Source organism: Podarcis erhardii, assembly GCF_964252035.2.
Source record: "Podarcis erhardii genome assembly, chromosome: 1".
Taxonomy (NCBI): Eukaryota; Metazoa; Chordata; class Lepidosauria; order Squamata; family Lacertidae; genus Podarcis; species Podarcis erhardii.
This window is the reverse complement of record NC_138497.1, coordinates 53,061,344-53,086,840: the sequence shown is the minus strand read 5'-3', so window position 1 is coordinate 53,086,840 and position 25,497 is coordinate 53,061,344. Positions and strand designations below refer to the sequence as shown.

Here is a 25,497-nt window from a genome sequence, read left to right as displayed (position 1 = left end):
CGTTTTTAATCTAAAACATCCAATTGGTGAAGGCTGGTCTATGCTAACTGGCAGTGGCCCTCCAGGAATCTTTCCCAGCCCCACCTGGAGATGACGTCTGCATGCAATACATGTGTTTGACCACTGCATGTTGGGGCAGGCTTGGGTTGTGCAGGTTAAGGACCTGAGAGCCAGAACATAAAAGGCATCTGGTTGGCCACTGTGATAAGAGAATGCTAGAATAGATAGACCTTTGGCCTGAGGCAGCAGGGTTCCGCTTTCCTTCAGATGAACCATATAAAAAAGGCAGAAAGCTGTAGACAACCAAAGAAAGTGAGGAGAATTGGATTCTTTACTAATACAGTACACAGCTTTGGTTCCCAAAGAGAGACAGACAGACAAACAGATAGAGGCTAACAAATAAAAATTTGAATCCAGCAGTAGAGAGAAACTGAAACTGGAAAGGTGAGGTTCAGCACCTTCTCAAGAGTCCCATTCAAGCTTTACTTGATGCAAAAGTAAGAACAAAAGCCCTTCTTTGATATTTTTTTTTTTTTGTAAGTAAAAGGAACTGAACAGTGAAGTTAAAGGTGATGTATTTTTTACCCTGTTGTAGAGATGCTCCATCATGCAAAGTGAAGGGTCAGAAGAATGATGGGAATTTTAGTCCAGCAACATCTAGGAAGGCCAAAAGTCAGCCACTCCAATACTAAAGAATGGATCACAGCAGCAAAGTCTCTAGATACTCAACAAGAAGTACAAGTCACAGGAAAGAAAGGGGCCGTTTTAGAAGGAAATGAGTACAAAGGGAATTTAAACAGGTTTGGTTGCTTCCTGCCCATCTCCAGCTTCTCATTGCCAGCTGGGGAGAGAAATACAGTTTGCACATGCCATTCTTTGTTATTTCCTGCATTCAGTAAGTGACACAAAGGGAAATATGAAAACTGTCAAGTTGTGTGCACAGCAGAGAGAGAAAACTTAGTATCGCTTCCTCTGGTTCATCTCCTGAGACTTCAAGGAGGGGCCAAGATGACACAGCTGATTTGTGGTGGTGAGGTGGGCTGAGAGAAGGATTAGTATTTCTAAAGTATAATGAGGAAAACGTGGGTTTTCTCCAGGCCTGGTCTTTGACATGGTGCTGAGTTTCCTCTTCAAGCTGATGCATGCAAATACTTCTGATGAGATGGATTCAGACCAAGTTGACTGTCAATTTCAATAAGTCTTACAACTCTCATGTTTGTGAGGAGGAGACTTGTAGTCTGGAGACACATTTAGCTTAGGGCATGACTGTTTAGCAAGGTTGACTCAGGTAGACTTCCCCAGAACAATAGCAAGTTCAAAATGGCCATGTCAAGGGTTTTGCCAAATTTAATACAGCTCTAACTCCAGGCTCTAGGGAAGTAAAACAATCCTTTTTGCCTAAAGCTACTTTTAGAGCTGCAAGTTCTGAGTGTTAATAGTTAGGGTCTTAGTTTTCTTTTAAAGCTCACAGTCCTCAGAGATGATTTGAAAGCATGATGGGGGGGGGGGGAGAGAGAGAGAGAATGGCAAGAAAACATGAAAATCCAAAAAGTGCTAAATTATTTCTCCAGAAGCTGCCATGACATCTACATCCATTTATGAGGAATTTTACACACACACACACACACTGCTTCCAGGACAACTTGTCTCCTTAAACATATTTATTAAGAGGCAGAACCAATTTTAGAATAGGTTACTGCGTTATCTACCATCTGTACGACTAAAAGGTAACAGCTTAAAAAGTCACAGAATAGCTGTCATTATAAATAAGTTGCTTAGCAACCACTAGGATTCAGTGACAAAAAGGTCAATCCATTAATAAAAAAAAGCCGTGTGTAAAAAGCAGAGTGTGCACAGAGCAATGGGCATGAGTCACGTGGGCGCAAGAGCCCTCAAATCCCCTGCCTTACCAAAGTCACCAGAGACCTCTCCTGACATGGCAAAGTTGACTAAAAGTTGCAGCAGAAGCAGAGAACTACATGCTGCTGTGAATAGAGAAGAGAGAGATCCCAGGCAGAACCATATGATGGAGATTCCATACACTTTTATCTCCGATCCTCTGGCAGCACTGATACAAAGCATACTAACAGAGAGAGGATCAAATGCCTTCCTACCGTTGTACAAAACCCCAGAGCTGAGTTTGCATTGTTATCCTTTCCCTTAAACAATTGGTATTTTTGAGTTTCCCCTAAGAGTTATGGCTCTACTTATTTTTGTAAACAAGCCAAGTTAAAAAGAAGAAGAGACCTAGCAAGAGTTCCTCAGAACTTTCCCTTTGGGGTCCTGTTAAAGCACATTTGTTCAATGATTAATCAACACCAGCAACTACTTGCTGAGTTCTAGGCTGTTACGGTTTCCTTCTATTTTCCCCCTCATTTGTTTCTTTTACAACTTTCTTTCAAGGTCCTAACAGCCTTAGGATAAGCGCTTAAAAGATAAATAAAATTCTAGTACGAACTCTCTGCACTAGAAGTCATTAGCAAACAGGACACCCACACTCCCTTCAATTTGGAAGACGTAATACCTGCATTTTTTCTGCACATACCTCTCCAGTTTTGTTTCTTCTCTAGCCTGCTTACATTACCAAGAAGTTACACCTGCTACTTCAGGTGATGTGTTTGGATCCTATTCGTAACCTAAGAGTAGTCAACGTGCTAGATCTTTCTAGGCTACAACTTCCACCCACCCACCAGATGGTTGACCAAAGAGATGTGCGCCTGGAGGAATTTAGCCTTGCCCAAGGATTGTGTGTGTGTGTGTGTGTGTGTGTGTGTCCTGGATAAAGAGAAAGAATTCAAACCAGCGATATAAGCCTAGAAGAGTTTGAAGAAGAAGAGTTTGGATTTGATATCCCGCCTTTCACTCCCTTTAAGGAGTCTCAAAGCGGCTAACATTCTCCTTTCCCTTCCTCCCCCACAACAAACACTCTGTGGGGTGAGTGGGGCTGAGAGACTTCAAAGAAATGTGACTGGCCCAAGGTCACCCAGCAGCTGCATGTGGAGGAGCAGAGACGCGAACCCGGTTCCCCAGATTACGAGACTACCGTTCTTAACCACTACACCACACTGGCTCTCCTACACCAGGAGTGGGCAACCTAAGGCCCGGGGGCCAGATGTGGCCCAATCGCCTTCTCATTCTGGCCCGCGGATGGTCTGGGAATCAGCAGGTTTTTACATTAGTAGAATGTGTGCTTTTGTTTAAAATGCATCTCTGGGTTATTTGTGGGGCATAGGAATTCGTTCATTTTTTTCCTTCAAAATATAGTCCGGCCCACCACATGGTCTGAGGGATGGTGGACCGGCCCACAGTTGAAAAAGGTTGCTGACCCCTGGCCTACACCATAAAAAGGAAGGGAGGGAAGCAAACCAGCACTAACTTCTTGTTAATTTCACCACAGTCATCAAGTGGAAATCCCACCCCCTCCTTTGGTTTGTGCAATGTTTCAGGAGGTTTCAGTTAGATATTTGCCTTTAAGTGCAAACTGAACCGAATTTCTCCTGCATCCCTAGTTCTAGCAGGGGATAGATTTAAAAACACCACCCCCATTATTCCTGGGTCATCAGACAATGAGAGCCCCTACCGGCTATCACTACCTCCTACATATTCCGAAGTTGTTTTTGCATTCCTAAATATTGTGCCCAGGAGCAGAAACTGCAGCCAAATCTACACTATACATCTTTAGATTGGTTTTATATAAATTTTAAGTTATCACAGATTCGCTGCAAAGAATTGTGATTTGTTGAGGCTGCTGAGAGCCCTCAGCTCAAGATCTCCAGCCTCCCACACAGAACTGCAGCACCTAGGGGAAAGTTAAAGAATATTACACCAGTTCAAGTCTGTATTGCAGTTATGGCTTGCGCAAAAAGTGGTAAAGAACAAAAAAAAAACCGTCTCTCAACACACAAAAGAGCTCCGATAGCTCGAGAGGATATATTAAGCTCCTAACTTGAGTCCGTGACAAATTACACACTTTTTGTAGAACGGCTTTTGGACAGTCTGCATTTTGAAGCACAGCTTTGATCTGGGATATATGGAAAATGCCCAGAGAGAAAGATTGGTTTTGCAGATGCAGGAAAAAGAAGAAGTGATGATGTATGGCTGCAGCACTGAAAGAAAAGAACATAAGAAGATCCCTGATGGAACTGGCCAAAGGTCCACCTAAACCCTGCATTCTTTTCTTACAGTGACCAACCGCATACTTGTAGAATGAGGACTGTGTATGCAGAAGGTATGTAGGAATCAAATTCTCTGTTCATGGGGGGGAATAGAAACACTTTACAGAGAATATTCCTACATCTACAAAGACACGTCTCTAATGAGGTGAGAACTGCAGCTTTAACTAGCCACCCCCATAGGCCTTGTAATTCAACCCACAGCTGTGAATCTATCATCTCCCGCACTAGATTTTGCAATTAATTGAGATACACAAGGGCTCTGTTTGTTGGGTACAACACACAACTGTTGTACAATTGATTAGAAAGCAGGTTGAACAAGATAATAATTGTAGGGCAAACTGAACAAAAGTCTGGAATATCAAATTCCTTCATCTCTCCTCTGCTTGGCTTCCTATATAGCCTTATCATTGCTGATACTCCTGAGGAGCTGCAATTATTTCTTAGCTTAAACAAAAGTTCTTCCCCCTTTGCTATTAACTTTAGCATGAACTATTAGTCATTCCATGGAGCAATAACTTGCCTTAGGGCTGAGAAGGATCCTAAAGACCTCCAACTTAATTGTGGGTGATAGTTTGTTAAAGGTCTTCCCACTGCTGGGCAGTAACCAGAATTGCAGCCCTTTGCTGAATGCCAACCTCCCCAACCTTCAGATAACCAGAGCAGTGTGAAAACTGAAATGTTTGTTACCTTTGACCTATGAACTTCTCCATCATCATCCTCCCCTCCAACCCCTAGGATCTTGCGTGTCTTCAGGCGGCTCACAAGGTCTGTCTGGCTGTGCTTCTTCATCAGAGGGGGAGGTTGCTTGGTTGCCATGGTGACTCACAGGTAGTCGCTGGCTTGGGCAGAAGCTGAAATGAGAAATACTAGAGGTTAGAGAAAAGCAGGGTCAAATCCAGCCACAGATTCAAGGAGGAGATGCATTTGGTTTTAATGCAAAAACGATTTGACTCAATGATGTATTGCATCCCAAACCAACTGTGTTCTTCGGCCATGGAAGAATTGGCATTCATTCAGTCCTATGCTTACAAAATTTAGAGATCCTCCTCAATTTATCTTGTGTATGTCAAGGATGAACCTGTGGCTTTAGATGCTTAGCCAGTTGGATAGGTGCATCCTTATTTACAAAACACACAGTAAAACTAAACGCTTGTTCCACTGCTAACTTCACCTTCTTTCAAGGAGCCCACAACATCAAATGGGGCTCTGCCCCAAATTTACCCTATAAACACTCTTGTAAGTCAGGCTAGACAGAGAGAGGTTGGCTGGCCAAGGTCAACCAGTGAGATACATGATAAAGTAGGAACTGAAACCAAGGTTTCCCCCACACCAGTCCTTGCCTACTTCTCTGACTAGTTCACCACACTGATCATCCTGCTGAGAAAACTGGGCAGCAGAGCAGAAGCAGCCCTGAAACCTACCCAGTTCCTCACCTTGTGGGTTGATATTGTTGAGAGTTTGCAATTTCTTCCAGTTCCGAAGCCAAACACGGCTGGAATGGAAATTCACTGAAGGCAGCTGCAGAATAAACTTTCTTCTCACAGCATCTCCCAGATAAACTTCTGCTCTATGTGCTTTTATCTCATTAATTATAGCGGGTGGGAGAGCTTTGTTATCAGCCATGAGTCTGCCTTTGCTTCGGCTGGCAGAAAAGTGGGGAGGCTCGTGAATTCAAGGGGGGGGGGGCGGTTATACTAGGATAGCCATTTCTAGTTCTATTAAAAAGACAAGAATGTGATTTCATTTAGTCATGCTAGTGTGTGCTCATATGGCCAAGGCAGAGAAAGAGATGGCACAAGTTAGGAGGAGGAGTTGCGGTGATGGTGGTAGCAGGAGTCCATTTGCAAGACACCTACAAGATACAGTGGTGGTGCAAGAAGAAGAAAAATAGGGAAGAACACAGCACACTTTAGGGAAGAGGAAACTTTGCCCTATATGCTAGATTCCTGGAAGAGAAGTAACAACATATGTTTCAGGTTAGTGCTCTCGTCCAAAAATCTTATTTTCTCAAAATATGTCCTATTGATTTTTATGGAGTTGGCCTTCAAGTAAACATGCTCAACATGCAGTGCTTCTTCTGAAATGTCAAATTTTTGATTCAGTTATAATCTGTATGCTGAAAGTGCTTCTCTTCCTTGAAACCCCAGGGGTCCACACAATGTGGTCAGGCACAGCTACTTGAGAATGCAGGAGCATGCAGGAGTTCTTATCACCTATGGCAAGAGGGCACTAAAAGCCACATCAAGCCAGCCAGCCTCATTTCAGACATTTTTTTCCCCTCCTGTGGTTCTCACACACAGTCTCAAACATTAAGAAACCCTTCCTGGGCAGGCAGGGAGGGAGGCTTTCAGTGCTGGGATCAAGTTAGAAGTGGACTTCGTTGCTCTGGAACATCTACAAATGTGTGCCTCTCTAGCAAAATAAACCAGCTCTTCTAAGTTAAATCACACACCCAGTTCCTGCACACCTTAAAAGAACATCCCATCCATTTCCTATTAAAATAGTTCTAGAGTAAGGAAGGGGTAGCCCTCCAGATGTTGTGGGACTATAGCTCCCATCATCCCTTACCTCTGTCCATGCTGCCCATGACTGATGGGAGCTGGAGCCCCAAAACATAAAGAGCCACAAAGTCCCCAGCCCTGCTCTAGAGTTCATTGCCTTCTGTTTTTTTCTTTTAAATTGTACTGTCAAGCGTTGTTGTTGTTGTTTAATGTGTGTTGCTGGTTTCTTTTTGCAGTGTTTAACACAAGGCTGACTCCCCTTGGGCATTTTGAAATTTGATGTAGCGCAGTAAACTAGGGCAACAAGAGATTTAGCCAATGGGATGGAAAGAAGATCAATCTGCCCAATACATATACAGTTCCCTTTTCTAAAGATAGCTCACACGATCTCAAAACACGCTTGACATACTATATAACAGCAGAAGTGCTGGTATTTGGTCTACACAAATTGTATTTAGATAGCTATTTTATCGATTTTTGTTAAGTGAAAAGAGAGAGCAGAAGTAAGTGCATAAGTATAATGAACCTGATCCAAGTATCAAAGCAAAGCCAAAATGCTAACATGCTCTAAAGCAGGGATAGAGAATGGGTAGGAGTCCAGACTTTGGGGCTTTGACTCCCATCATTCCAACCCAGCATGGCCATTGTTTTAGTTAAATACATTGTTTAAATTGTTATTAAGGAATTTATTATTTTTCTCCTTCCAATAAAGTACAGCAGAAAAGTTGTCCAAATATAAACAGTTAACTTATTAAAGCTCAGAATAATTTCATAATTATCTGTCTATGTATTTCTAATAGTATAACCAAATCACTAATTTTTGATATAACTGTAAAAACTACTCTGAAAATTTATTATTCCAAAAATGAAACCTTCATCTGGTTGTAAATATTATGATTTTACCAGCAAGAATGAGACTTCCTGTAAAAAAAAAGATTTAAATGAAGTCTTACTGACTAGTGATTTAAATCAAGTGTTACTGACTAGTGATTTAAATTGATTTGCTTTAAATCAAATCCACCCTGATAAGGGCCTTGCTTGCTTTTTCATCTCAGCAGGAGAGACACACCAAAACGTCTCCCCCACCAAGGGAAGGGGAGCAGGAGGAAGGAAGGAAGTAGGAAGTGAGGTCAGCAACTCTCAGAGCATCAGTCCAGCACCTGATGTAAGGTCAGCACAGATTAGGTCAGAAAGTAGCATCTAAGAAAGTTGGTTGTTCGTCTCCCTGTGCTCTCTTACCCATGCAGACACGTCAGCCTACAATGCAAGCCGAGATGCATACCAACATTTCCAGCACAACCTTCCTCTAACATACCTAGAAGTATCGTGCCAGTGCTCAAAGAATTGGCTCATTTCCTGCTGTGAAAAGCAAAAACTTTTATAGAATAGAACAATACAAACTATGAGCAAAAAGTTGTTGGGCTTGTTTCACACCAACATATACAAAAGGCAAAGTTGAAAGTCTAATTTTTTAAACTTTCAGCTCAGAATTATTATTGTATTTATTTATATGCTGCCTTTTTTTCTTAACTGGGGTTCAAGGTGGCTCACAGATCAAACAGGAAAAAAAAGTTAAAACATAGAAAAGATAGTCATTAAAAAGCAATTTAGCACTAACAGAATTACCGTATTTTTCGCTCTATAACACGCACCTGACCATAACACGCACATTGTTTTTAGAGGAGGAAAACAAGGGAAAAAACATTCTGAATGAAACAGTGGATGTATCATTTTTGGGCTTCATGCTGTGGCCACAGACATGTGATCTGATGGTGAATTTGGGGTGACCCAATGCCAAAATCCTGAGAATTCCTGTGGATCCATGCTTTGTAACCACGTTTTTGCACCATTGCAGCCCCAGGCAACAGTGGGTGCGTGATTTTTTTGGTGCAGGCTGTAGCCATGGACATGCTATGTGATCTGATGGTGAATTTGGGGTGACCCAATGCAAGGATCCTGAGAATCCCTGTGGATCCATGCTTTTTAACCACGTTTTTGCACCATTGCAGCCCCAGGCAACAGTGGGTGCGTGATTTTGGTGGGGCAGGCTGTAGCCATGGACATGCTATGTGATCTGATGGTGAATTTGGGGTGACCCAATGCAAGGATCCTGAGGATCTATGTGGATCTATGCTTTGTAACCACATTTTAAGTGGGGAGCGAAGGAAAAACAAAGAAGGGACATTAGAGCGGTGTGCAGAGAAGCAGCTGGCTAAGAATGCAGGAGAGGGATTTAACCGGTTGGAGGAAAGAAAGGCAAAAGTTTTCCCCCACCCAAGCCAGCCAGCCAGCCATCTCTCTCTCTCTCTCTCTCTCTCTCTCTCTCCCCTCTCTCCCTCCCCTCTCTCTCCCCCTCCCCCTCTCTCTCCCTTCCCCCCTCTCTCTCCCTCTCCCCCAGCAGCACCGGAGCTTGCCTGGAGGGGAGGGGCTTTCCCTGCTCTTTGTTCCGTTTGAGCAAACACAGCAACGAAACAGAGGAGGGTGGGCAGTAAGACCCTGAGGCAGAATGCAGGAAAGCAGCCGCTTCCTCTTTTCAGGTTTCGCTTTTCCTTGAAGCGTCGCGATTTGATTTTTGCCTGGTTTTTTGGCTCCAGGGACCACACATTCGCTCTATAACACGCACAGACATTTCCCCTTCCTTTTTAGGAGAAAAAATCTGCGTGTTATAGAGGGAAAAATACGGTAAAACAATATTTAAAGGATCTATTAAAAATACAGAGAACAGCAGCAACAAACATCACAGCACTTGCCCTTTCCAGTCAGTTCCTAATAATGGGAATAAATGATGGAATAAAGAGCTCTCCACCTGTTGGTAGAAGGGCAACAAGAAGTGTGGGATGGAAGGAAGGAAGGAAGGAAAGTTTTTGAGGGACTGATTAAAGTTGTTGTTGAATGTTAAAGGAAGCACAGGTGTCTCAAGCAGCAGAGTTATAACCAGTGCTTTTTTTTCTTTAAAAAAATGTTTAGGGGTACTCTCATTTTGACTCAAGAAAATCACCATTTTATAGTTCAAATTGGGGAAAATAAATACAGTAAATGGACAAAAGTACAAATATTCACAAAATGTTTAGGGCTATGCGTACCCCCAGAAAAAAGCACTAAACATAACTACTTCACCATCTTTCCCCCATCAAAGCATGAGACACATAATAAGAGCCATATAGGATCAGACCAAAGGTTATCTAGTTCAACATCCTGTTATCAAAGTGGCCATCCAGGTGAAGCCCACATGAAGCACAAGAGACCAATAGTATCCCCCCCCCCAATACAACCCAGTTAGCAAACTCCTTGATTTAGCACACACACAAAAACCTGTACCACAACTGAGTTCTAGTTGGCGACCCAACAAAACAGCACTAACAAATATTGTCATCATACTTATACAAGGTCCAGGTGTTGCTTGCACTGAAGAGGCATGCTAAACAAAGCTCAGTCTAGCAACTTCCTTGGTAGTTGAGTACTAGTGTAGAAAAGCCTCTGGAGGCCATGAGCAGATATTCTGAGTCTTGCTTTAACATCCATTTATGAACCAAACACACCCTGAGAAAAACTCTGGGAAGGTCTGCTTCACAACTTCAACTGCTGCTCCAGAAGAGTGATGATTCCATATCCTGGATCGTTACACTTTCGAGTTTCAAGATTTATATTCAACAAGTTCAAATTGCTTGGAGTGCGGCATGAGACATTTGTGTATGGGACTACTGACTCAATCACTAGCACCGATTAATGAGCAGTAAATTTATGTTCAAGGTCCCCAACTCTTGATCTCTAAACAAGGAATGCTGAATGATATATTTTCCTCACATGCCAATACTTTTTTCCATTTGAATGCATCATTGATTAGACTAGATGAAGGCATTTTGTTAGACTGTCCAGAGTGTGTGCCCAGAATGTGTATCCAAAAGGTTGTGCTTTTTGTTTGTTTGTTTGTTTCACCTTACTCCCACTGAAATACGCATTTTGCTGCAGGACCCGATTCTGCCATTCCTCTTGAATACGCCAGATTGTAGGGAATTTTTCTAAAGTCGCTGGAGCAGAACAGCTGAGAGCCGTCAGGCCCCATCAACGCAGGCATTCGGTAAAGCCATGAAGCCTCATTTGTTTTCATGGCTTGCTGTTAGAATGATTTTGCCTGAAGCTGGTCTTACTTGGATAATTTTTGTACCTGGGTGGTGTGTACTTCTGGTTTTTTATTAATTTCATTGGAGATTGTAACAGTAATTGCATTGTGTAACACAATGTGAGCCACCTTGGGAGGATTTCTTACCTTTAAGAGGATTTCTTGCCCTTCAGAGGTGGCCCAAAAAATCTATTTTAAATACAGTGGTACCTGTATTTTTATGGAAGCATAAAAAACCTCAACTGGAGATATGGGGCAGCTCAGATACAGTGGTACCTCGGGTTAAGAACTTAATTCGTTCTGGAGGTCTGTTCTTAACCTGAAACTGTTCTTAACCTGAAGCACCACTTTAGCTAATGGGGCTAAATCGTGCTGCCGCCGAGCCGCCGGAGCACGATTTCTGTTCTCATCCTGAAGCAAAGTGTTTAACCCGAGGTAATATTTCTGGGTTAGCGGAGTCTGCAACCTGAAGCGTATGTAACCTGAAGCATATGTAACCTGAGGTACCACTGTAAAGGGAACTTATGAGAAGTGGCCAAAACAGCAAATGCCCCAAAATAGTCAAATAGCACATTGCTTAGGCACTGCTGCTTCCCATGCTGACCATGTCAGTGAAACTCACAGAGACACTGACCCTTCACCAAACCTTGGGAAGCTGGGCTAAGCAGGAATGGGGAGGAGACAGAGTGCATGGTATAGCACAACAGCACAGAGACATGAGAAGGCAAGGTATGGCTGTGGCTTCCTTGACATTGTTAAGAATCCAGCTTTAGCTGTGTGGTCAGCAAACTCTGATTGGGAATCACAGGCTTCTTCATTTGTAATCTAGCTCTCTCCCGGATAATTCCCCCCCCCCCCCGGACAATTTACTCTGTTAATATTTCATTTTATTTAGATAGCGGGTCCCCCCATATTAATCGTTACCAGCCATTCACAGAGTTTCAATTCCTTCTCTTTGTTTTATGCAAAGGCAAGCACGGGGTCAAAACAAAGATATGCAGCCCCCCACAATCTTGTGGAAGATCCAGACTCCATGGTAATTAAAGGTTGGAGGAATAAAGTACCATGTGGTGGCTGCTCTGGATAAACATGTTATTTCCACAAACATGCCCTTCAGGCAAACTTTGAACCATCTAGCAAAATCATATGCCCTCTGAGCAAGTCTGAAGAAACCCGTGACATTCACGAAGTCTCACACATCTCTACTCGACACGGAAGGAAGAAGCCTACTAATGTATTTAGGTGGAGCAAAGCGTTTTTTTGTCTTCCCACCCCCCCACCCCACCCCCCAACACGTTCATGGGACATTTGCAATCATCCTAGGATGAAATATCATGCCGACTGCCCTATGAGACCCAAATCTCAATATTAGCTCCGTATACACCAAAGATTCTGACTCATGATTGAACCATGAGATACATAAAACAGATTTCTTGAGAGTCCCAACAGGAAAACGTCAATAACAGCTGCAGAGAATAGCTGGATAATTCGCTTAGCCAAATATAGAGAAATTTAACGTGGTGTCATCTTCTTGTTACAGAAGTGTTAGGAACAGGCTGTATTAAGTTGCCACAAAATTAAAAGCAACCCTCTTAGAATCGTACTTGTGTAAAGCTGCCTTGGTCTGGCGAAATGGCAGGATATAAATAATATCATCACCATCATCATCATCGGTGGCCAGGAGACCCATAGCCACTACCCGTTCCCGAGTTGTATTTCTGACAATCCAGGACCCTGGGAAATCATCACGAATGTTCCTCTTCAATCCCCATTACAGCAAGTCTGACCAAGCCTAGCCCTGCAGTCAAGACCTTGCCAGATCTTGTTAAAACAAGGTTTTGAGACAAGCCGACCTAGGCATGTAAAATGTTGATGCATGTTTTGGTTTATTGCTGATTTTTAAAAAATGTTTTATATCATTGTTTTCTACTGTTTTTGCTGCTTATTTTATTCTCTTTGTAACCCGTTTTGAGGGTTGTGTGGTGGTTGTTTTTTTGAACAATCAAGCAGTGTATACATTTTATAAAATACAGTAAAAAGAAAAAATACAGAGAGAGAGACACCTCAGCCCCTCAGTCTACCCTTCCAGTTTAAAAAACTAATCACTTTGGAGCCCCCAAGATTAGCTTCCAAACAGAAATACAGCCAATTGGGAGTACACAAATCTTGGCTGGCCTGAGCACCCCTCCACTTGTTGTGGGATTTTGACTCTTATTTAAATCCTCTGGCACACAGAGATCACATGTGTGAATGTAGGGATTGGTTTCACCCTTGGCTGAAAGACATTCAAATATTGCAAGAATCTATCACATAAAATAAAAGACTGACAAACTCAGACAAGAACCCAGCTACAGTGGTACCTTGGGTTACATACGCTTCAGGTTACAGACTCCGCTAACCCAGAATTACCTCGGCTTAAGAACTTTGCTTCAGGATGAGAACAGAAATTGTGCAGTGGTGGCGCAGCGGCAGCAGCAGGAGGCCCCATTAGCTAAAGTGGTGCTTCAGGCTAAGAACAGTTTCAGGTTAAGAACAGACCTTCGGAACGAATTAAGTATACTTAACCCGAGGTACCACTGTATTCCTTTACTTTGGGCCAAACTCTGGAGACTCCAAAACTTTGATATCTTCCCCACTTCCGAGTGAGTCCAAGCAGGGCATTTGGTGAGACAGCCCCTTCCCCCTCCCGCTCCTAAGCTCTCCCGCCCAGTGAAAGTTCTCCATGGACTATGAGAAATGCAGGGGAGGGGTTTTCTTTTGCTGCTCCTCAAAGGCTGTTGTCAGGAAGAGGTCCAGTGTCCACAGCTTGAAATCTTCAGCCTGCAGCTATCAAAAGAGACAGTTTCTGCTTACTGAATTCCACCCGGCCTCTCCTGCAAAGCAGGGATGGGGTGGGGTGCTTTTATTTCTGGCCTGAGAGATGCAGCCGGTTGCTATGAATTTTTCAAGTTAAGCAAATGAACCATAAACTGCCCGCCTAGGCCCTTTAGGGCAATGTTAAGTTTTAGGATTCACATTTTGCTTTCAGTCTGAATGCAACATTATTATTTAATTTCTTCAAAAGGCACATTAAAACACAGTTTCAATATTTCATATACCCCAATTAAACTGTTCAAATGTTTTGGCAAAACTATTAACTAAGACGCCAATTTTGAAATGTATTTCCATTTTTGTTTCAGAAAACAAATCTGTACTGCAGTCCTTCGATTCTGCTATTTCAAATACAAAGAGTTTCCAAGGCTATTCTATTTACCAAAGCTTCTATTGATCAGTGTTCATTTTCAATATGCACTGTTGTTTTATGTTAGTACAGTGGTACCTCAGGTTAAGTACTTAATTTGTTCCAGAGGTCCGTTCTTAACCTGAAACTGTTCTTAACCTGAAGCACCACTTTAGCTAATGTGGCCTCCTGCTGCCGCCGAAGCACAATTTCTGTTCTCATCCTGAAGAAAAGTTCTTAACCCGAGATACTATTTCTGGGTTAGCAGAGTCTGTAACCTGAAGCGTATTTAACCCGAGGTACCACTGTACTATTAGTTTTAGGATGCTTTCACCTTTGTGATTTTTACTGTTTGTTGAAATCTGCCTTGGAGTCTTTAGACTAGAAAAGATAAATAAAATAGACAAGGCAAAAGCTGCTAGTTCCATCTTTCTCTAGTTTTGGGTTTTATTTTTGTGGCAGGGGTGGCAGAGAAGAAGGGACAAGAGGATTCTGAACTCATGACTCCACTTCCCTTCATCATTTGTTCTGCTGAATACCATTGCTAATTCAAAAATGATTTGCCACAATGCTGCCATGAGACTTCTACAATGGATATAAGAGAAAGAAAAAGAAATTAAGAGCCATGAAAATACAAATACTTAAAAGGCAAAGCTTTTTATTTTGCAGTGACTATTTACCTGCAAAAAGCTACAGAGTTCAGCATCGACACAGCCATTCTCTCAAGGTACTGTGAATTCAGCAGCTTTACAGTCACACAAGCACAGTGTAAAAAAAGGTTTGTGCATTCCAAACTATGCAGTGGTTATACCAGAACATCTACAGTACTTAAAATGTTCCAAAACATTGATTGGCTTCTTATCTGGACCCTTCGTGCTTTGCAAACATGAAGGTTCCAGGTAAGATGCCTGTTACTTCCTGTTTTGTTCAGCTGCTGCTTTAGTTGTTTTTTAAAAAGAGTAAGTTAGCGAGTGGTAGATTTCTGCTGAAGAACTGCACCCAGTCAATACAGAAAATAATGGTCTGATCAAGTATAGGCAGCTTCCTATATTCCCTATAAGATTTCCTGCCCCACCCCTGGTTCGTCCACCAAGAAAAACAACCTGTGTGTAGGTCAGTCACTCTGTGTTTATATAAAACCTAAATATATTCATCAATAGCTGAGTATATAGAACACCCTTCCCATTGAACTTCACCCGATGACAGCATTCTCGGTGCCAGAAGACAGAGAATCTTTCTTTTCCTCCAGCCCATTTGAATATTTCAACTGTACAGTAATATGACGGCTGATGGGATTGAATTGTAAATTTTATTATGTTTTTGATGGCTTGATATAATGGTAAATGCTTTGACCTATCCTATGGGTCTGTAGATATGGAATGTTTGTGTTGGAGCAGGGAACAGCACCTTGTACTTTCAAAGTGTCTTGGAAGCATAAAAAACCTCAACTGGAGATATGGGGCAGCTCAGATACAGTGGTACCTCGGGTTAAGAACTTAATTCGTTCTGGAGGTCTGTTCTTAACCTGAAACTGTTCTTAACCTGAGGTACCACTTTAGCTAATGGGGCCTACCGCTGCCGCCGCGCCCCCAGCGCACGATTTCTATTCTCATCCTGAAGCAAAGTTCTTAACCCGAGGTACTAATTCTGGGTTAACGGAGTCTGTACACTGAAAGCCTCTGGGGGCTGTATGGGGCCTCTGAGCCACAAATTGATTACATGTGGTTTACATGAAGATTGCGAAGTTGATGAAACTAACCTACACTTCTGTTTTGTGCTGAAAGTCTAGAGCAGGGTTTCCCAAACTTGGGTCTTACATCTGGGTTTTTTTAGACTACAACTCCCATCATCCCTAAACTAGCAGGACCCGTGGTCAGGGGTGATGGAACTTGTAGTGCAAGAACACATAGAGACTCAAGTTTGGGAAACCCTGCTCTGGAGGGAGCTTTACTGCAGAGATGACGAACACTTAATGGCACACTACGTCAAGGGGTGTGTGTGGCACTGGCACCGCTGCTATATTTCATTTTCAGCTGCTGCTAATCCATTGTTTCTAGTTTCTTCTTTTCAGATTCTCTTCAGCAGAGACAAACTACAAGCCCTACAACTTCTAAACAGTTATGACAACTGTTACCAGAAACAAAATCTGGGTCAGCGGCCATATATTTGACAGCTGCTGGTTTCCTATCTAGTTAACATCTAATAAAATTTATATTTATTAAACTCATACTTTATACACAACATTGATATACACTTTTTATTTTTTATTTTTATGTCTGATACGTTATGCACCCCTTAAATTCTACTTTTGATTCATTGCCACCATGGAAGAGAGAGAGGCATACTTGACAGGTGGCTTCCCTTCAGACCCACAGCCTGGCCTCAGGATGGGAGATACTTTGAGTTCCAATTAATGTTTTAGTTTCAGAGCTCCCATGAGAATATTTTTTGATCAGACATTAACAACACTGTCATGCTCCCCCCCCCCAAGTTAAAGGAAGCAAACTGCCACACCTTCCTTTTATTCTTTGATAACATGGTATTATGAAAGGGGATTGTTTTTTTATTTTAGTTTAAGCTATTATTTTCTAAGTCAACACCAATACAGGGCCCCCATAAAAAAAAATGCAACTCACAGAAATTCAGCCAGGGACAAGTTATTCAGAAAAGATTAGCGTCAGATTAAGTCCACTGCAAAGACAGAATAGAGAGTGTTGTATAATGTGGGGGGTTGATATTACTTGTCCTGCAGTTTCATTCCCCCACATATTATGGGAAACTGAAGATTACTCTGTATTCATCTCTTCCACTGAGACTTCTGGTGTTTTGATGGTCACAGGAAGTGGAGCCAAACCCAGATGGAAAGATAATAAGAATGGAATGAGAATTCAGCCTTTTGAAGTAATTGCACCTAGTATTTCAACTGCTCCAGTGAGCCCTGCTGATGCAGATTAATCTCGTGCATGCCCAGTGTGGATCTGCAATGCAAACTTGGCACATCTAGCCTGAACCATAATAATGGCATCCCTGGAAATGAAAGAATCCCACAGAAAGCTGACAGGAGCAACTCATCCCCCCCCCCCAAAAAAGTACCCCAGCAGAGATTGACAGTGGGGATGAATGAAACATTCACCGCCCCCCCCCCAACTCTTGGAGCAGGGGAAGGTGTGTGTGTAAAAGAAATTTAATGAAATCCCTCCTTCAAGTTGCTATTTGCTTCCCATACAAATATGCTTCTTATTCTATTTTTATCTTTTTTAAAAAGAACAATACTTCTTCCTGATCCCAGGGACCATGCAAGCAGTGATGAAGATGTTATCAGGCAACCTGATCTGGTTACATGAGTTTCCCAAAAGCTAAGTTAGTACATTTCCTGCCCTAATGTAATGGGTCAAAGGCTTCTGTCCATTTCACAGTCCACTGAAAACAATTACTGAAACAGAGAAGCATTTCATGTGCAGGAAGTGGGGGAGAATGAGTTTCTTTTAATTCCCTCCCTGCTCTTCCATTCAAGCACAGTCTTACCTGCCAGCATTATAGACCTGCTCTTCTAATATGCAAAACAGTTCTCTCATTCTAGGTTTTTTTTTGAGTATTTATATGATTTTTTACCTGGCCTTTGTTCCAGGGTGGGCTATAACAAAACAATTTACAGTTATAAAAAAGATAAAATCATTACACTTATAAAAGGAATTAAAAACCATTTCCAGGTGGAACAAAACAGCATACATGCAGAAAAAGGTGGGTCCAAGTCTAGTGTAAAGAGGCGGATCTTCCGTATATAGCAAAAGCTGTACAATGAATAAGCTAAATGCACCTCGGGGGGAGGGGGCGGAGCTCCACTATTTAAAGGCTAGCATTGGGCGGCAGGGGGCTGAAGCATTTTAAGTTATGTGGGTTCTCAAGCTGTGGTGTAAGCTCAGTTTCTTCACAATTTTGTCTGACCAGCAAGTCAAACACTGGGCTACTACCCCACCAAGCACATGTTTCAGGCAGATGGCCCGTTTCCTTTTTTAAAATAAATGGTATAACCTGTAATTTTTAACACTATGTTTAGCTTTCCCAAATGGAAGGATTTTAAGTGTATATGCAAAAATAAATAAATAAAATATATTACTGACAGTAGTCTTAGGACAGTCGATCCTAATGTGCAACACGTGAGACATGAAAGTTTGTTGTTGTTGTTTAGTCGTTTAGTCATGTCTGACTCTTCGTGACCCCATGGACCAGAGCACACCAGGCACTTCTGTCTTCCACTGCCTCCCGCACTTTGGTCAAACTCATGTTAGTGGCTTCAAGAACACTGTCCGACCATCTCGTCCTCTGTCGTCCCCTTCTCCTTGTACCCTCAATCTTTCCCAACATCACGGTCTTTTCCAGGGAGTCTTCTCTTCTCATGAGGTAGCCAAAGTATTGGAGCCTCAGCTTCAGGATCTGTCCTTCCAGTGAGCACTCAGGGCTGATTTCCTTAAGAACGGATAGGTTTGATCTTCTTGCTGTCCATGGGACTCTCAAGAGTCTCCTCCAGCACCATAATTCAGAACATGGAAGTTTACCTCATGACAAAAAGCAAACAAACCCAAATGACTTTCTAGCCTCCGCAAAGCCAAGACAGAATGTCAGGCTGGAAATTCTATTGCCTATTCAAACTTGAATGAGGGCAGGAGGTGCCCTTGAGGTGCAAGCTTACGTTCACTATCTTAGGTAGCACAGACTGCAGCCAGACTGGACAGGTTCCCAGGGACACAAGGTTGGCAGACAGTCCATGGCTGCAGGCAGGGATGGTGAAACGATGCAGACATCCGTCCCTCAAAGTCTACTTGTTTCAAAACTGACTGCATTAAGAGTCCTCAGCTTTTAAATAAAAATTGGTTTCTCTCTTCATGGAAAAATGAAACATCTCAATTATTTTATTAGGCTCCCTAGGTGTCTGCTATAATTAAACACAACACCCACGCTGTTACATGGCTGGTAATTGCACCCTGCAAGGAAGCGACAAGCCTTCCAAATGTACAGAAGGCGTCGGCATTCTGTCTTGAAAATAAGGGCATGGGGGAGAGCAAACATTTCTGTTGTACTTATCTGATGGGTTATGTTTTCTGCTTCATGCTAAGCATGCCATGCCACACATTCCCTGTGGTCTGCCACGGGGCTCAGTCTCCACTATACAGTGGTACCTCGGTTTAAGTACTTAATTCGTTCCGGAGGTCCGTTCTTAACGTGAAACTGTTCTTAACCTGAAGCACCACTTTAGTTAATGGGGCTTCCTGCTGCTGCCGTGCCTCCAGAGCATGATTTCTGTTCTTATCCTGAAGCAAAGTTCTTAACCTGAGGTACTATTTCTGGATTAGCAGAGTCTGTAACCTGAAGCATATGTAACCTGAAGTGTATGTAACCCAAGGTACCACTCACCTTTCGAAGGATGTAAAAGGCATGCACAGGCTTACCAGAGTGCATATAGCTTCCATGCATTTTGTGACATCTGCTTTAGTAACGGAAGACCTTCTGCAGGAAATAAAATGGACATCACTTGGGGGGGGGGAATTTCCCCCCTCCCATGCCAAAGAGTTATAAATGAATTTAGAGTTCCCAGTCATAATTAGAGAGTCCTCACACTGTACATATACAGCTGTGGTCAGTAGAGAAGGGAAGGAGGCTTATCTCCCCCTTCTCCCCAGTACCTAGAACATTGTCACATCATCATTCCAGGCCCCAGTAGCCTTGGAACAAGGAATTTTATCCACCCAGCATCAGGCACCATGGGAAAGTTTCGTATCTCATGTTGGCTGGCATGTTCCTGTTGACAGTGTTTCAAGCACCAGAGAATAGCAGGAAAAATGGGGGAAGGAGGGAGGGAGCCAACTATCCCAACTACGGGGGAATGTATATGCTATCACAGCTTCTGCTTCATTACCTCCAGTGAAGGACAGTGCATGAAAGCAGCCCATTCCACTGTTGAACAACCCTTAGCAAATGGTTGTATAGCTGAAATCTGTTTTCCTGACATTTTTACCCATTGGTTCTAGTCCAGCTGCCCTCTGGATCAACAGAAAACAAGCCTGCTACGTATTCTCTAGAGATATTTCAAAAACCGCTGTCATATCCCCACCACCTTCGTCTTCTTTTCTGCTGGCTAAACACACCCAGCTTTTCCATTCCCCATACAACTCAGCTCCCAGACACCTCACCATCCTGGGTACTCTCCTCTGGACACGTGCCAGTTTAACCAATCAGCGTCCTCCTAAAAATGTGGCATCCTAAGAAAAAGACACAGCACTCCAGGTGCAGCCTGATAAACACAGAACTCTGGAGGCTAAGGCCCTAAAAAGACCCAATATGGAGGCTAAATGGCCAAAATATTGGGAAATATTAGAAAAAGATGGAGACAATTGGAAATTGCAGAGTTTAGAGAAAATGAAGGATAAGGTGCGAGACTGGTTACATTATGCTCAGATTAAAGAAGTTTTTAAAAATGATAAAAAGTTAGGGTTCCAGGTGGAGAAATCGAAGTTAGAAACTGAATTGTTAGAACCAAAGACTAAGGTATTATCTAGAATGTATAACTTGCTGTTAAAATGGAATACACAAGACGAAATGGTTAAATCGGTTATGATAAAATGGGCACAGGACATTGGGCATAACATTATGTTTGAGGACTGGGAAAGGTTGTGGACCACGGGGCTGAACTTCACCGCATGTAATGCTCTGAAGGAAAATGTAATGAAAATGATATATAGATGGTACATGACCCCAGTTAAACTTGCCAAAATATACCATTCGTCTGATAATAAATGTTGGAAATGTAAAGAAAACGAAGGAACATTCTTTCACCTCTGGTGGACATGCCCTAAGGTGAAGGTCTTCTGGGAAATGATATATAATGAGCTGAAAAAGGTATTTAAGTATACCTTCACTAAGAAACCAGAGGCCTTCCTTCTGGGTATTGTCGGCCAGAAGGTGTTAAAGAAGGACCGAACATTCTTTATGTATGCAACAACGGCAGCAAGGATACTCATCGCAAAAAACTGGAAAACTCAAGATCTACCCACACTGGAAGAGTGGCAGATGCAACTGATGGACTATATGCAACTGGCCGAGATGACAGGCAGAATCCGTAACCTGGGAGAAGAGAAGATGGAGGAAGACTGGGAGAAATTCAAGAAGTATCTACAAAAACATTGTAATTTGGTTGAATGCTAAGAAGGATGCTAGATTATAAAAAACTGGCCACCACTAAATTAGATTTGAAATTTGATGATAAGTGAGACTAAAGAAAATATAAAATTTTTTGGAAGAAGTGCTAGATTATATTTGAATGAGTGGACATGAGATTGTAAACAAGTTGATAATTTGTTTGGAAAAAACTTTTAACGATGTAAATGGGAGCGGGAGACGTGAGGAAGTCCAAAGAAGTGATGAAATTATGTCTGTGATAGAAGTAAGACTGTTTATTATTTGTGCATTTATATTTAAAAACTTTAATAAATATTTATAAAAAAAAAAAAGATAAACACAGAACTGAATGGGCCTATTATTACTCCCTGTGATCTGGACACTGTACTTCAGTTTATGCATTAAGGCTGCATTAGCTGTTTAAAGTGGCCACATTGCATTGCTGCCCTGTGTTCAGTTTATGAGTTTATCAGTGAAGACACTTCACATGCAAAGCTGCCAATCCATGTGTCCCTCCATACCTTTGATGCTCTGCTTTCTATGACAGTAAATCCATTTTAGGCACCTGAACAGGGCTTAATGAATCCAATGGGGGGTGGAGAGTCTGCTGCTTCTCCTCCCCAATGCAGGAGGGCAAAAGTAGATACAACACCATTCGCAACAATTAGAACCTGATACCATTGAAATCTGGCAGGGAGTGTTTAAATGCTTGTTCTCCTACTGCAATCCCAATCTGCATCCCATACCTGCTGCTTATTCTCATGCCACCATTCAGTTACTAACTGTATGGATGGCATCACTTCACGTTGGGCATTACAATGTCACAGGAGTTTCCTACTTGCAAAATAATAGATGTGGAAAGTGAGAAGGAGCCTGCCATCACAATACTGCAGTTTCCCCTCATTGAGCCTGTTCAGACACATGAGGCCCACTTGAAATGGCTAAAAGTTACAGAAATAATTTAACAGTTATCATTATTAAAATATATATACTGCCGTTCATTCGAAGATCTCAGGGCAGTTCACAAGATAAAAAATTACAAGCAATGACCAGCCTACATTTAATATACGTATATACAGAAAACAGAATATACGAGGCACTTTTTACAAAGTGTACATGACAACGGATAGATGTCTTGAAAAGAAAAGTAAGTCAGGCAATAACTTGGGGAGGGGCCTCCACTCCTGAGGGGACCAGGTCCTCCTCAGTCATCAAGATACCTGTGGCTAAATGACTCAGAATAAGGGCTAGAGGTGCCGAGTTCCGCATGACATTTCAGGGGCTTGTCACATGGCATGACATCACATGTGCGACACATTGGGGGTGGGCTCAACTCATCCAGCATGGGGGGGGGGGCTGAGCTGTCCTCAGCCACATAGACTTGGTGCCTATGCTAAGGGCTTGTCCACACTTCTGGTTTTTTTCCAGATTATTGTTTGCTTTGATTTAGAGCTAAGGAGTGGGTTTCCCCTGGGAAAGGAGTGGGGCAAGGGGGAAACTGCTTGGACTTGTGCCTAGAAAGCACAGGTCAAGCAGAAAACCACTCTGACTTGTGCCTTCTAGGCATGGGACAAGCAGAAGTGTGGGCAAGCCCTAATCCACTTTATGATATTGAAATGATACACCTGTGTTTGCCTCACTCTGATTTTTCCAACAGTTCCACCAATACCTTTCTGTTACAGAACACATATCAAGAGGCACCAGGTGCAATTGGCTAGTTTGGCAGTTTCAGTCATAAAGTTCTATTTATTAAGTAAAATGCTCCCTTCCATTCTTCTCTGATAATGTGGCAGTTCTTAGCTTCAAGCGGACTGCCTCAATTTGTCATTGCAGCAACCAATGCTCAGTCAACGACACTTTCCAGTCTCAAAGCTCCACTGCAATCCAGTGAATAATTGATTGGGCTGCTGAACATGTCATGGATACCTGCCTGCCTGTCTCCACCAAGCCGGGACCATCTCCCTTCATAGAGATGGATCCAAATCTCTGCAGCAATACTGCTATCACAGTTTCCTTTGCTCAATCACAAATTGTAGACTGAATAAGAAAAAATTTATGAGAAAACTTTGGGCTTGCTTACAGCTCAGAGGCATCAGAGACAAATGTTACAAAAGAAAGCAGGATTGATAAATACATTCCAAAAGTTCCGTTCCACTAAGAGGTGACAACAAATACATACATTTCCCTGATAGATCTGTGGCTGTATAAATTAACATTTCGGCTCAAAGGAGAATTAGAGGAGAACAAAAAATAGCATGAGTGTTGTGGAATGTTTTTCCTGCTGAAATACGGGAGGCTACACTGGAAACGGGTGGTGCTGTGGTCTAAACCACAGAGCCTAGGACTTGCCAATCAGAAGATCAGCAGTTCGAATCCCTGCGACGGAGTGAGCTCCTGTTGCTCAGTCCCTGCTCCTGCCAACCTAGCAGTTTGAAAGCACATCAAAGTGCAAGTAGATAAATAGGTACCACTCTGGCAGGAAGGTGAACAGCATTTCTGTGCACTGCTCTGGTTCACCAGAAGCAGTTAGTCATGCTGGCCACATGACCCGGAAGCTGTCTGCGGACAAGCGCTGGCTCCCTTGGCCAGTAAAGCGAGATGAACGCTGCAACCCCAGAGTTGTCCGCAACTGGACTTAATGGTCACGGTCCCTTTACCTTACATTGGTACTAGCATTCTTGAAGACACTCCCATTTCAACAGGCATTTCCCAGATTTCTTGACTTGAGTTTCCTGCTTTGATTGTTGTTTTCAACTGTTTTAACCATCACACTGTTTAAATGGGCTTGTTTATTATATAGTGTTATGTGGGGACAGATTCCCCTAACTAAAAGTCCTGGGTACCATATTCACGCAAACAATGTAATTTCTAGTAGTAGAGTTAGTAAATGTAGGAAATTACTAAATGCATGAAGTTTTCACCCAGGTGCGAGACAGCTTAGCAGTGTAAAAATGCAGGCTGAATCCGTTTCCTTGCCAGGAATAGCCTGGGGAGAAGAACCATCATGTTGTACAAAGGAAGGTAATGGGTGACTGACAAAAACAGTTCTCTTCTGCTGGGCAACAGAGGAGTGTGAACCCCTCCTTTCATGAGTGGCTGGTGAGCAGAGACAAAGGTCAGGTTTAGGATTTCATTGTTTGATTATGTAAACTAGGAGAGGGAGTTTCAGGTGGGCAGTGACATAGGTGGAAGGGAAAATTGTCTTGGTTGATTTTGTATTAGAGACATTTCAGATTAGGGCTGTATTTGAACTTTCAGAACTTGGCTCAAATTGCACCCATATTGTTTCAAAGTAGAAGAGTTTGGCAGCAAACAAAACTACAGTCACAGCAAGACATGCTTGCTATATAAATACCAAACTACATTTAGATTTCACTCTCTGAGTCTCTCTTTCTCACTCTCTGATCTCATCATAAGATTGAACTGCAAGAGCCTGGGTGATTTAAATTCTGTGCCTCCTCCACTAATGCAGTACCATCACTCTCTCCATCTCCCATCTGTAGAAACTACGCACACACAGCATGATGAAGCACTATGATCCACAAAAGCACAGCACATGGGGATAGCCTCATACAACAGCAGTGCTTTTTATTATTAAAAGGCTGCCCTAACTAAGCATTGTTGGTGGCAGCTGAACACTTAAAAAGCAAAAGCAAAAAATAAGAAATGCAGCTTTGACATCACATTCAGATGTGTGTGTATTCTGTACATGCTTTACCCAACAGATGTACTGGTACATGTTTCTTAATTTACCTATCCAGTTTCTCTCCAAGACTGCTCCTCCTCTGGTTCAGAAATTCACCTGCATTTTTTTCTGCCTATCAGCAACACATTATATCCAGACCAGTAAAAGTGCTTTATAGACAAGATATGCTTTAGATGAGATGGGTGAATGTTTAGAATTCTCATGCTACCTTCTTGAATTTTAAAAAGGGGAGTGAAGTCTGTTTCAGTATCACAGAACTGTGAAGATCCAAAGGTCATCTAATCTGACCCTCTGCACTAAAGCAGAATTCTCCTGATCTGGAATTCTATCAAATTAAAATAGCCTGTTCATAAATAGAACCACTAAATGTGGATAACAAACGAAACTACTATACAGCACATATCAAGACATTACCTTCAACAGTACAGAGTGTGGCATCATCTTTAGACTCACAAGGTGAATTGACCCATAAAGTAAATCAGAAGGAAACTGTTAAGTTGTTACATTATCTTCATTATTAGGCTGTGCACTGACTGTGTACTTCCAAAAGTACAATTCAGATAAGGGCATTTCAGTCAAGGTTTTCACATGCCCATGTTGGA

At 42.4% G+C, this 25,497-nt stretch overlaps 1 protein-coding gene across 2 annotated transcripts in view; it reads right to left on the bottom strand.

Annotated features, from left to right (window-relative positions):
* The window catches only part of TP53I11 (tumor protein p53 inducible protein 11), a 53,864-nt gene that overhangs the window by 11,535 nt on the left and 16,832 nt on the right, over positions 1–25,497 (bottom strand). For both annotated transcript variants that reach the window (XM_081836411.1, XM_081836412.1), the window contains exon 2: positions 4,863–5,026. In XM_081836411.1, the coding sequence (XP_081692537.1) occupies positions 4,863–4,991 (129 nt within the window). In that variant the 5' untranslated portion in view covers positions 4,992–5,026. The remainder of the gene's footprint in view (positions 1–4,862; positions 5,027–25,497) is intronic.